Here is a 12,167-nt window from a genome sequence, read left to right as displayed (position 1 = left end):
AGGTGTTGGCCTGCCTCTTTCACAATCCAAATCTGACCCAAGCCAAAGAATGTCAAGATATTTTCATACCAGACCTGAACCCGAACACGTGTAGTTGGGTTCTACAGGGTTTGGCACAGGCATCGGCACAGGCATCAAACTTCTAGCACCCTGTCTTGATTTGAAAACTTCAAGAAATGGGAATCTACCATTTCCCTTGATAGTTTGTTCTAATTTTTAATCATCTTTCCCTTTCCTCTATGCCTTTCAAATGTACATTCCACTTTCATTCCACACCTGCTGAATCTGTAGATGAACTACTATCCCTCAAGGTCTGTACAGACAAGGTGGGTGAGGATAACTTTTACTGGACCAACTTCTGTTGATGAAACAGACAAGCTTTTGACGTTACACAGATCTCTTTTTCAGGTGTGGGAAAGGCCTGTACAGTCAGGGTATGACTTTACAATCCAAAGAGCAATGGGTATGCAAGGGTCTCAGAGAATCACTATTGCTCAACCAAGCATTCAAAAATCATAGGTCAGTCCCTTCACTCCCAAATGATGAGATTGGTTTAAAAATCGTGAGTTAATATAATAATTATTGGGTTGTATTTATTTTCCTTCTGGCTTCTGAGCTTTTAGGGTGCTCTGAGTCAGCTTTTCTCTTCAACTCAGGGCTAGAAAGTTGCTTAAAGAAAAAAAAGCTGAGATTCTCCTGTAATCCACTAACTCTTATGAGCTAGGGTGTTAAGAAAACACCAAATATCATGGAACTCACAATAAAAATCATGATATTTAGCAAAACCAGAGTATTATGATGAAAAAAAGGAGCCCCCCCATTAAAAAGAATACTGTGGGGTTAGGAAAAACATCCTGCTGTCTCTCTGAATAAATGCTGACTTCTCCAATACTCTGGCATCAGTACTTTTCTTGGTAACCCTACAAAGGCATCCAACAGAAAGTCACAATGGTCGCTCAAAGACTCACACCACTGTTGAAACACGACCACGTACTCATGACGACTTAGGACACAAAACGGGCCTCCAGCCTAGTTTGGGAAGCCCAAACGTACAAATCTCTGTGACTCTAGGCACTTTGCTCACCTTACTCACAGCCCCCGCCGTACTTGGAGCTATTGCCATACACGCCTCCAGCCCAGCCCAGCCCAGCGCCAGCCCCCAGGGGCTCCCTAAATGCTAAACCCATTGCCCACTGTTCATCTGGGTAGGCACCTTCCTCGGGACACTTGTCCGTCTCTAGACACCGGGGCCAGCTGCAAGCAGAGGCCGAGTCCCCTGCGCCTTCGGGAGCGCCGGACCATTGCCGGCCTTCTTGCACTGGGGCCCCTCCCCCCATTGCGGGGGGGGGGCAGAGCTCTCTCTCCGCTTCGGCTGGGTGAACCCGACCCCTTCTTCACCTGGCAACCCCACATGCGGGGGGAGGGGCGGGGAGCGAGGGATTTATCTCCCCCCGCCCCGCCCATTTCCCCTCTCCTCGGGGGCGGGGCCGCTGCTGACATGGCCGGGCTCGGGAAAGTAACGGGGGGGGGTGTGGTCACGTGGCACCTCCGCAAGCCCGCCGCGCGCGCGCTCTCCCCTGTGGGTGGCGCGGGGCCGGGAGGCCTACGCGATCCCAGGGTGCTGTGCGCGGCGTGGGCTCCCTCCGCCATCCCACTGGGAGAGACGATCTGTGCGGGGCCCTGCCAGAGAGACGCCGCCTGCGCGCAGAGCTCCGCCGCCGAACGGACATGTTAGCGCGGTGCCCCTGAGCGGGACCGAGCCCCCCTCCCCCGCGCGCCTCACACCGCCGCGGGCACCCGCACCAGCCGCCGCCAACATGGAGGCCGTGAACGCCTTCAACCAGGAGGTGGGAGCCGGGGAGCGCGGGGACAGGCCGGGCCCGGGAATCGGTTCTGCGGGTCACGAAGCCGCTATCGCGGCCGCCTGCCCCGCTGCTTCCGGCCCCGGGGCGAGGGAGAGGCCCGGCTCTGCAGGGGCCTCCGCGGAGACCCGGCCTGCGGCCTCCCCTCGCTCCAGAGGCTGTTCGGGCCCCCTGGGGCTGACGGGGGCCGGGCGGCCCAGGAGCGGCCAGCGCCGCGTTACTCTGGGAGAAGCCGGGGGATCGCCGCCCCCTCCCTGCCGCACGCACCGCGCGCGGGGAGCTGGGGAGCGCGGCCGGGCCCTCGCGCCCAGACGTTACCCCGGGTGCGCTGCGCCCCGCCGGGGCCGGGCGGCTCACAGCCGAGGCGCCTAGTTCCCTGCCAGCGCGGGGGGAGGAAGCGACCACGTGAACGGGCGGCCGCTAGCACGGGCTGGGCTGCCCGCGATTGTACAGGAACTTCTCCGTGTGCGGGTGCGGAGCAGCATCTGGGAAAGGGTCAGGTGACAAGCCCCGAAATGAAGCATGTGGCGGGTGGTGGTGGGGGGGGGAGTAGGGACCAGTCTCCTTTTATGAGGCATGGAAGGCCCTTGTGCTATCTCCGTCACTTTTCTTTCGGCTGCTGCTTGTTGCAACTCTGCCTGATCTGAAAACTCTCTAGCTGGGCAATAATATACCGGCGATCGTGTCTTCCAAATTAGACATCAAAATATGCCAGATCTTGATGTCTAAAGCTTTTTTCCCCACCTAAATTTAAAATGAATGTGTAGTTGGAGAGAACTTTAAATAAAAGTTTTGGTTTATAGAATGTTCTTGAAAATCATTTTAGGACTACACAAGGTGTTAAGTATAGTTTGTTTTCATTGCAAGTAACCTGGCAAATCTAAGCCTATCTTAAATGTAAGGTTTGCAAGACTTATTCCAGAATGTGTAATACATTTTGAAGATTAGTGTGCTGTGAATGGTTGCTGAACAGAAACAGTAAAAATGGCAGACTGCTCTCATGTGACAAAGTCATACTGTGTAAAGTTCATTCCTTGCATCTGCTTGTTAGTTGCACTAGACTAGAGTATCATTATGAACACAATTACATACCTGCTTATCCTTTACTAAATAACTGACTTTGTATTTTTCTCTTTATGGTATGATTTTTCTATTCTATTCATGGGGTCTTTACATTTTGAAACAATACAGATAACTCCATAGCTCAGGAGTGAATTTTGAGTGTGAATTTTAACCAGCACTTTTCATTTGAATTGACATGTTCCTTATTTTGACACAATTGGCAGTTTAATGGCTATCCATTTTCCACATTTCTGGTATTTCAGTTGTGGTGTTTTTAAACAGAAATCTACTAAATTAAATTAAGTGGCGCTAGATTGCACATATGATGTGCTTACTACACTTATTAGCATGTAGGACAGAAATAGCTTTTATCTGTCTATACATCAGTGGAGATACTAGCAGTGCTTGCCACTTCATTCATCTCATTGTATTGCTTCCTTGTACAGCTTAACTTTACTGATATTGGGCAAAATGCCATTCATATAACTGTACAAATTTTTTTTGCTGACCCAAATGATTTAGGTAAATGTGTTAATTTAGCTAACCATCAGTATCTCTTGGTATTTTAAGTAATCTCATTCTGATGTATTCAAAATGGGTATGTCTTAAATAACACAACTGGGTGCCCAAGAAATAGTAAATGTACGATGCCTGGCTCTGTCAATATTTTACTTCTGGATACAGAATAAAAAAGAGTACTTGAAATTCTGGTAACTGCAGAATTTCAGTTTGATAACTTATGTGAAGACTAAATTGTATTTTAAAAATGGATCCAGTTGAGATTTTAATATGATTTCCCTCACAAATGGCTTATTCTCTGTGGTTCCAATACTGCAGTCACTTGTGCATTTGCTTAACTTTATGCTCAATGGGATTTACTCATCTGTTCAGTTCAACATTTAGTTTCCTGGCTTTCTTTTGATGCCCACAAGAAATTAGTTTATATATTTGACAACTAAATAAAAAACTTAGCTCTTAATCCCTTCTCTGAACTTCCCAGTTTGTCCTTTTCTCTATATCTGTGTGTTGGATTGTAAACTGATTTGGGAAAACACTAAATTTTCTACAGCAATAAGCACATTTTGTGCTAAACAAACAATTATTCTGCCTACTATATTTTTATTCAAATTTTGACCAGATGTTGCCAACTGGTGGTATTTGGTAGCCCTGTAATGTAGTGTATTACCCTTCAGCTAAGTAGTTTGAACCAGGTACTTCTGAAGCAATCAGAATTTGTGAATTTTGTTAAAAGTATACAGTTTTGTTAAATATATAGTGAGCATAACTAATGGGTAACATGTTGAAGTGCAAAATCTTACTAACACATTTCTTGAGAAAACCAGTATACCAAAAAAAGATAACCTTGACACCCATGTGAAAAAGCATGTAATGTTTCTTTTCCAATGTTCATTTCGGTTATATTTTGGTTTGACAGTGTAGGTTTAGCTTTCGAATTTGAAAAAGAATTGGTTAACTTAGCAATTATAAAAATTAGGGACCAGTACTGCTTATTATAGGCCTCTGCACAGTAAGGCTGTGTCTAGAAATGCTGCAGTGGCAGTGTACTTCAGAGTAGACATGTGCTACACTGACAGGAGGGGTTCTTCCGTAGCTGTAGTTAATCCATCTCCCCAAGCAGCAGTAGCTAGATCGGTGGAAGAATTCTTCCATTGACCTAGCACTGTCTACACAGTCAGTTATATTGGCTTAATTACATCACTTGGGTGTGTATTTTTCACACCTTGAGTTACGTAGCTGGATTGACTTGACTTTTTAGTGTAGACTTGGCCTAAGCTTCTGTACTTAGCTTTGCCAGTGGAAGTAGTATAAGAGCCAACAGACTGATAATTTACATTTTTATAATTTTATGATTATGTTAAGAACCAAGCGGTGTCGTCTCTCACTTCTACATGTGACTCAGGGTGGTGATAAAGACACTGTACCTCAAGTTGGTAACCCCCTCCCTACCCTCCCAAAAAATGAAGAGAATGGATACTTGGGTGGACATTTCTTCTTTGTCTACAACTGTGGCTTAGTTTTTTATTATTTATACATGGGCAGTTGACCAGACAATTGAATCTTTGATCTAGTATAGCAATCTTATGCTAATGATTGATCTCATTTTGCAATGTCAGTGTACCTCTATCTTTTCCTCCCAATCTTTTCCCTAGTCACTCACCTATTATCAGCTAGCATTATTTCCTTACATGAAGAGCGCAGTATTATAGTACAATGCTAGGTCTGCTATAATTAAGGTTAGAACTGCTTTCTGTTTATAGCCAGATTCTTCTAAATGCTCTAAAATCCGCATGGTTACTTGGATTGCCTCTAAATTTGGTTTGCTCTGTGGAGATTCAGAGTAGAGTAAGTGACCCAAATTTGGGGTAGTTTGCTCATGGAGGATACTGAGATAAAATCCCCCCCCCCCCCCAAAAAAAAAAACACCTTTTCTAAAGATTGATGGAGTCTGCCAACATATTTTTATTCAGAGCAAGGGAACTGATCGAGTCCCAAATGGTCTCCATTTTAGGATACATACTCCAGCTATTGCAGAGAATCTATTGCCTCCTGAGGGGAGCAAATTGAAAATAATAGCAAGAGAGTTCAGCTCTCTAGTTAGGCATATGCCTAACATTCAGGCTTACTGGCCAGCAAGTTTTCACTGCAGCTGGGTAGCTAAAGGGGATATGCAGTAGCCATTGAGCCAGAGCTACACCCAGCCAGTGTGAGTTCAAGTATGATCTAGAGCAGATATCTGAAAAAGATTGGAGGCATGTTGCTAAAGTATGTCTATCAGATGTGTTTTGGCAAAATGTATTGAACCAGAAAATAAATTCTGCATGCAAATGCTTGCTGGGATGGTAGTGGGGTTTGTGAGCAGAGGAATGGGAAGGATAGGAGCTGCATTGAGAGTGGCAGGGGGTCAGATACTGAGAGTGGTGACATGGAGGTGGGTGGCACAGCAAGCGAGAGGGTTTAGGGTTGGGGAGGTGTGGAGGATCGGTGCTCTACAGTTAAGATTGAGATGGTGGTTTGAGTGCTATAAAATTCACATATGTACTTTTGCTGGCTTGACTTTTCCTGTGCTTCATGGGGGCGTGAGGTGGGGATAGTGAATCAAATTGGGGTCATTTGAGCAAGAGGTTCCCAAGATGCTGAAAAATGTTTTTATTAAAGTTCACAGATTCTACCAGCATTTTTTGTGCATACCTGGCTTCTGAAGTTCTGATAGCTCCATGGGATAACAAGGGGAGGGTGAGCTGGAAATGGTGGAGGGGCTATGTGTTGCAGGGGTGTTATCTATCCTCCTCCCGTCCACACACCAATTTTCTCACAGGTCCTTAAAGTTACTGTAACCACTGTGTAATAAAACTCAACTTTGAGGGGCATATAACATGTGTGAGACTTCTTTCACCAACCATGTTAGCAATTACGCACTGCAAACATTTTAGAGCATGACCATTATTCCCATTCCACAATAACAAAGTGTTAGGGGTGATGTTGGCCAAGTCACGTAATTTCTCTGTGTGTCAGTTTCCCCATCTTTACAATGGGGATAATGACAGTATCCTCTTAGTAAAGTGGTGTTGAGGTCTACTGATGAAAAGGGCCATGTAAGAACTAGGTACTATCCTTAGCTGGCCACAGTAGCATCCCTATAGCAAACCTACATGATAAATACAATTGCCTAAATGACCATCAACTCTTACCAATGACACATCTTTTTGTTTTGTTTTTCTTTTTCTGTTGAAAAAAATAGAAAATTTACTGGCAAAAAACTTAATTAACATAGAGTTAAGATTGCCCAGTAATGTATTGTGCCTTTCAAGAAGGTCAAGTTCAGCAAAACTCAAACATCTGAAAACCAAGTATTTCAAACTCAAACTTCTGAAAAGTAGGAAGTAGAGTGAAACAGATTAGGGGCTTGTCTACACTGCATCTCAGTGCAGACTATAGGGATGTGAATTACAGAGTACACCAAAGAGTATCTTAATGTGAACTAGGTACTTTTTAGTTTGCAGCAGTAGCATCCACATGGGGCAGTTAAAGCACAACTCTGGTGCACGCTGCAGTTCATGCCCCTGTAGTCCACACTATGGCACTGTGTAGGCATAGCCTGGGATCACGCCAGTGTTACTCTCCAGATATCCTTAGGGGTTATTCTGAGTGCATAAGCAGAAGCAATGGATGTACATTGAGGGGAGAGGGGTGCATGAGAAGAGTAGATATATGCACAGTTAGAAGGGTATGATAGTTGCAGTACATCAGAATTTTGGATTAAGCTTGGTACTTCATTTACTGTACTAAACTGAGATTATTGTAGCAGCAGCAAATTCATCCCCTGGGGTAAGGAAGGTGCATTGCATTGCTTTAGTGGCCACTTCAGAGCAACTGAAGGAGCAGTATCAGTGTGATCCTGAAGGATCCCATTCCTTCTGAACAAGAGACAGAGAACAAGAAAGGTGGAGGATCCTGTCAGAGGCTAGAAGAAGTAAAAAATGGGGAAATGAAGAAAAGCAACCTTCAAGGAGAGTAGGAGACTTATGAAGGTAGAAAGAAATTAATAAATTGATCTTAGTTGCCAGATAATGTTTCAGGTTTTGGGCTGCTGAACTAAATAGTTCATACCAAAACTAAATCCGCTCCCACATATTTTTTCATTTCCATTTGAAAGTGTTTATAAAGAAGTTTGCCCCAAATGGTCTCCTAACTTTGTGAGTTTATCCTTCTAGTCAGCAGGAATACTTTAGTGGACTAAGTCTCATGTATGCTAGACTGCCCTTGGTTTATCTCTGGACAAATTAGACTATGGCTTCATCTTCCAAACAACATAAACTGACAATCATGCAGTTTATGATGGTCTCTTACCCTTGGCAGCAGCTAGTAGTTGCTAAGCTTCACAGCTCACATATCAGAGGCTGATTCTAATGACGGATCCTCTGAGCTGCAGCCCAAGGGCAGAAATTTTGTAGGAATTCCAACATTTCTCTTTCCTCAGTAGCTCTGGGGATTTGTGGTAGTGTAAGGACTAGGCTTCTAGCCAGCAGGTAGACCCTGGACCCATTCATTTTTTATGTCTATCTCTAGCTAGACCTTCTCAGTCTGATAATCCTGTAGTATTACTGGTGCTTTGTTAGCATAAGTATTTTGTTTTCTTCTTTCCTTCCTCCTCCATCCCTTCCTGCAAATGTTCCGTTAATTTTGTATAGGCATATGAGCAAATATCTAAAATTATATTTGAATAACCTATAACTTTGTCAGTGAAAAATATTTCTAATGGTAATTCAAATGTATTCAACACACTTGTAGGAAAAAAAACTGGTTTTGGATTCCTTATTTGCTAATTTTTTTGAAGACTTCTTATTTATATGTTTAGAACAAGACTGTACAAGCCGTCAAGCAAGCAACAGCATCGTACTGTATAGAAACACAAACTTTCTTTAATGTCTCAGCACCTGATAGGGTGTAATGTTGTAGGTTGATTTTATTACTAACAGTAAGATTTTTCAGAGGTGCTCAACGCCTATATTGCTCATGGGCTTCAGTGGAGTTGTGTGTGCTCGGTTCCTTTGAAAGTCAGGTCCTGGCTGTGTATGTAGAAAGACACTCTTCTAAGTCTTAGATGCCAGATGCCCAGTTTTCAGCATTTGCTGCTGGCCAATTAAGTAACTGATGTTGATGTGAAGAACTATTAACTCAGAAGTTTGAGACTTGTCACATCAGACACATACCTCCTTTTTCTGAAAAGTGGGTAATTGTTTGAGCTCCTTAAAGCAGTTTACAAACCTTCACAGCTTCATGTTTGTATGCCACAGTATTTAGTACTGGCGGAAGCTATTGAACTTGAACAGGGTTCTTCTGTTCGATAGTATCGCAGAATGTATAATTATTTCTCACATTTGGTATTTCCCAAAAGATATAGGTGTATGTGTAATTGTGTTTTTTAAAGATCATGCCCAGCCCCAAATATATTTTTTTCTTGTCTTTGCAAACTTCAGTTTAAAAACTGTCAGTGTTTACCACTATGCTTTGCCCTAACTTCATATGGGGATTCTTGGTATTTCTACCTGTTGTTCCTTGTCAAAAATTTAAAAAATAGGTCTATCTTTATCATTGTTTCTGTAATTGTCCCCTGCTTCCTTGCTCTTTGATATTATGTGGTTGTTGATGTACTCGTGTGTGTGAAAATGCTTTCAAAGTCTGTTTCATTATATTTCCTTGATGAGTTGCCTTAAACTAAAACTTCCTTGTGCTAGAGAAGGTGATTTGGAACTTGTGAGTAAGTGGCAGTATACATGGACTATGGAAGACCTGCTTTTTGGAGAAAGTCTTCAACATGTTTGTTGGAAAACAGACTCACTTAGGAACATTCTTTGATTGTCTGCTGGAGATATCAATAATATGTTGGACTGTTTTCTCTTGGCCGTAAACAAGAAAAAAATCACCAGAAACTTAGTAGCCGGTAGTCAATATCAGAGTTGGGGGTGGAGGATTCAAAGGCAATATCTAGTTGACAAAGGCCGGCTGCTGGTGTTTAAGGCTTGTCTACGCTGTGGAGTTATCAATAAAAGTTATGCCACTTTAATTAAACTGCTGTTTGCATGTCCACGCTATCTATGCTGCTTATGTTGGCAGAGTGCAACCACACTGGCGACTCTTAGAATCATAGAACTGGAAGGGACCTTGAGAGGTCATCTAGTCCAGTCCCCTATACTCAAGGCAGGACTAAGTATTATCTAGACCATCCCTGGCTGGTGTTTGTCCAACCTGCTCTTTAAAATCCCCAATGATGAAGATTCTACAACCTCCTAGGCAATTTATTCCAGTGCTTAACCATGCTGACAGTTAGGAAGTTTTTCCTAATGTCCAGCGTAAACCACCCTTGCTGCAATTTAAGCCCAAATTGCTTCTTGTTCTATCCTCAGAAGTTAAGAAGAACAATTTTTCTCCCTCCTCCTTGTAACAACTTTTTATGTACTTGAAAACTATTATCATGTCCCCTCTCAGTCTTCTCTTCTCCAGATTCAACAAACCCAGTTTTTTCAATCTTCCCTCATTGGTCCTGTTTTCTAGACCTTTAATTATTTTTGTTGCTCTTCTCTGGACTTTGTCCAATTTGTCCACATATTTCCTGAGATGTGGTGCCCAAAACTGGACACAGTACTCTAGTTGAGGCCTAATTAGCGCAGAGTAGAGTGGAATAATTACTTCTCGTGTCTTGCTTACAATACTCCTGCTAATACATCCCAGACAGATGTTTGCTTTTTTTTGCAACAGCGTTAGACTGTTAACTCATATTTAGCTTGTGATCCACTGTGACCCTCAGATCCCTTTCTGCAGTACTCCTTCCTAGGCAGTCATTTCCCATTTTGTATGTGTGAAGCTGATTGTTCCTTTCTAAGTGGAGTACTTTGCATTTTTCCTTATTGATTTTCATCCTATTTACTACAGACCATTTCTCCAGTTTGTCCAATTACTTTTGAATTTTAATCCTGTTCTCCAAAGCACTTGCAACCCCTCCCAGGTTAGTATCATGCACAAACTTTAAGTGTACTCTTTATGCCATAATCTAAATCATTGATGAAGATATTGAACAGAACCGGACCCAGAACCAATACCTGTGGGACCCCACTTGTTATGCCCTTCCAGCATGTCTGGGTACCACTGATAACTACTCTCTGTGAACAATTTTCAAGATATACCACATCTAGCACTTCCCCCCCATTTACAACGTTTGTTACCCTGTCAAAGAAAGCTGTCAGGTTGGTTTGACATGAGTTGTTCTTGACAAATCCATGCTGACTTTTATTTATCACTTTATTATCTTCTAAGTGTTTGCAAATTGATTGCTTAATTATTTGCTCCATTATCTTTCTGGGTACAGAAATTAAGCTGACTGGTCTGTAATTCCCCAGGTTATCCTTATTTCCCTTTTTGTAGATGGGCAATGTATTTGCCCTTTTCTAGTCTTCTGGAATGTCTCCTGTCTTCCATGACTTTTCAAAGACCATTGCTAATGGCTCAGATGTCTCATCAGTCAGCTCCTTGAGTATTCTGGGATGCATTTCATCAGGCCCTGTTAATTTGAAGACATCTTAGTTGTCTAAGTAATTTTTGACTTGTTCTTTCCCTATTTTAGATTCTGATCCCACCCCATTTTCACTGGCATTGACTATGTTAGACATCTATTCGCCACCAACCTTCTTGGTGAAAACCGAAAGAAAGACGTCATTAAGCACCTCAGCCATTTCCACATTTTCTGTTACCATCTTTCCCCCCTCATTGAGTAACGAGCCTACTCTATCCTTGGTCTTCCTCTTGCTTCTAACATATTTGTAGAATGTTTTCTTGTTCCTTTTATGTCCCTAGCTAGTTTAATCTCGTTTTATGCCTTGATTTTTCTAATTTTGTCCCTACATACTTGTGTTATTTGTTTATATTCATCCTTTGTAGTTTGACTGAGTTTCCACATTTTGTAGGACTCTTTTTTGAGTTTTAGATCATTGAAGATCTCCTGGTTAAGCCAGCGTGGTCTCTTGCGTTACTTCCTATCTTTCCTACGCAGTGAGATAATTTGCCCTTTTGCCCTTAATAATGTCTCTTTGAAAAACTGCCAACTATCATCAACTGTTTTTCCCTTTAGACTTGCTTCCCATGGGATTTTACCTACCCACTCCCTGAGTTTGCGAAAGTCTGCCTTCTTGAAATCCAATGTCTTTATTGTGCTGTTTTCCCTCCTACCATTCCTTAGAATCATGAACTCTACCATTTCATGATCACTTTCACCTAAGTTGCCTTCCACTTTCAAATTCTCAACCAGTTCCTCCCTGTTTGTTAAAATCAAATCTAGAGCAGCCTCCCCCCCAGTAGCTTTCTCCACCTTCTGAAATATAAAATTATCTCCAGTACATTCCAAGAATTTATTGAATAATCTGTGCCCTTCTGTGTTGTTTTCCCAACAGATGTCTGGGTAGTTGAAGTCCCCCATCACCACCAAGTCCTGTGCTTTGGATGATTGTGTTTGTTGTTTAAAAAAGCTTTATCCACCCCTTCTTTCTGGTTTGCTGGTCTGCAGTAGACCCCTACCATGACAGCGCTCTTGTTTTGTACTCCTTTTATCCTTACCCAGAGACTTTCAGCAAGTCTGTCTCCTATTTCTATCTCAACCTCAGTCCAAATGTATACATCTTTACTATATAAGGCAACACATCCTCCCTTTTATTCCTGCATGTCCTTCCTGAG

The 12,167-nt window shown here is 42.8% G+C and overlaps 1 protein-coding gene across 2 annotated transcripts in view; it reads left to right on the top strand.

Annotated features, from left to right (window-relative positions):
* Positions 1–1,666: 1,666 nt before the first annotated feature.
* Positions 1,667–12,167, top strand: part of SCAF4 (SR-related CTD associated factor 4) — a 74,795-nt gene continuing 64,294 nt past the window's right edge. For both annotated transcript variants that reach the window (XM_050957089.1, XM_050957084.1), the window contains exon 1: positions 1,667–1,847. In XM_050957089.1, coding sequence (XP_050813046.1) covers positions 1,818–1,847 — 30 coding nt within the window. In that variant the 5' untranslated portion in view covers positions 1,667–1,817. The remainder of the gene's footprint in view (positions 1,848–12,167) is intronic.

This window comes from Gopherus flavomarginatus, chromosome 1, assembly GCF_025201925.1.
Source record: "Gopherus flavomarginatus isolate rGopFla2 chromosome 1, rGopFla2.mat.asm, whole genome shotgun sequence".
Taxonomy (NCBI): domain Eukaryota; kingdom Metazoa; phylum Chordata; order Testudines; family Testudinidae; genus Gopherus; species Gopherus flavomarginatus.
This window is presented reverse-complemented; position numbering and strand designations above follow the sequence as displayed.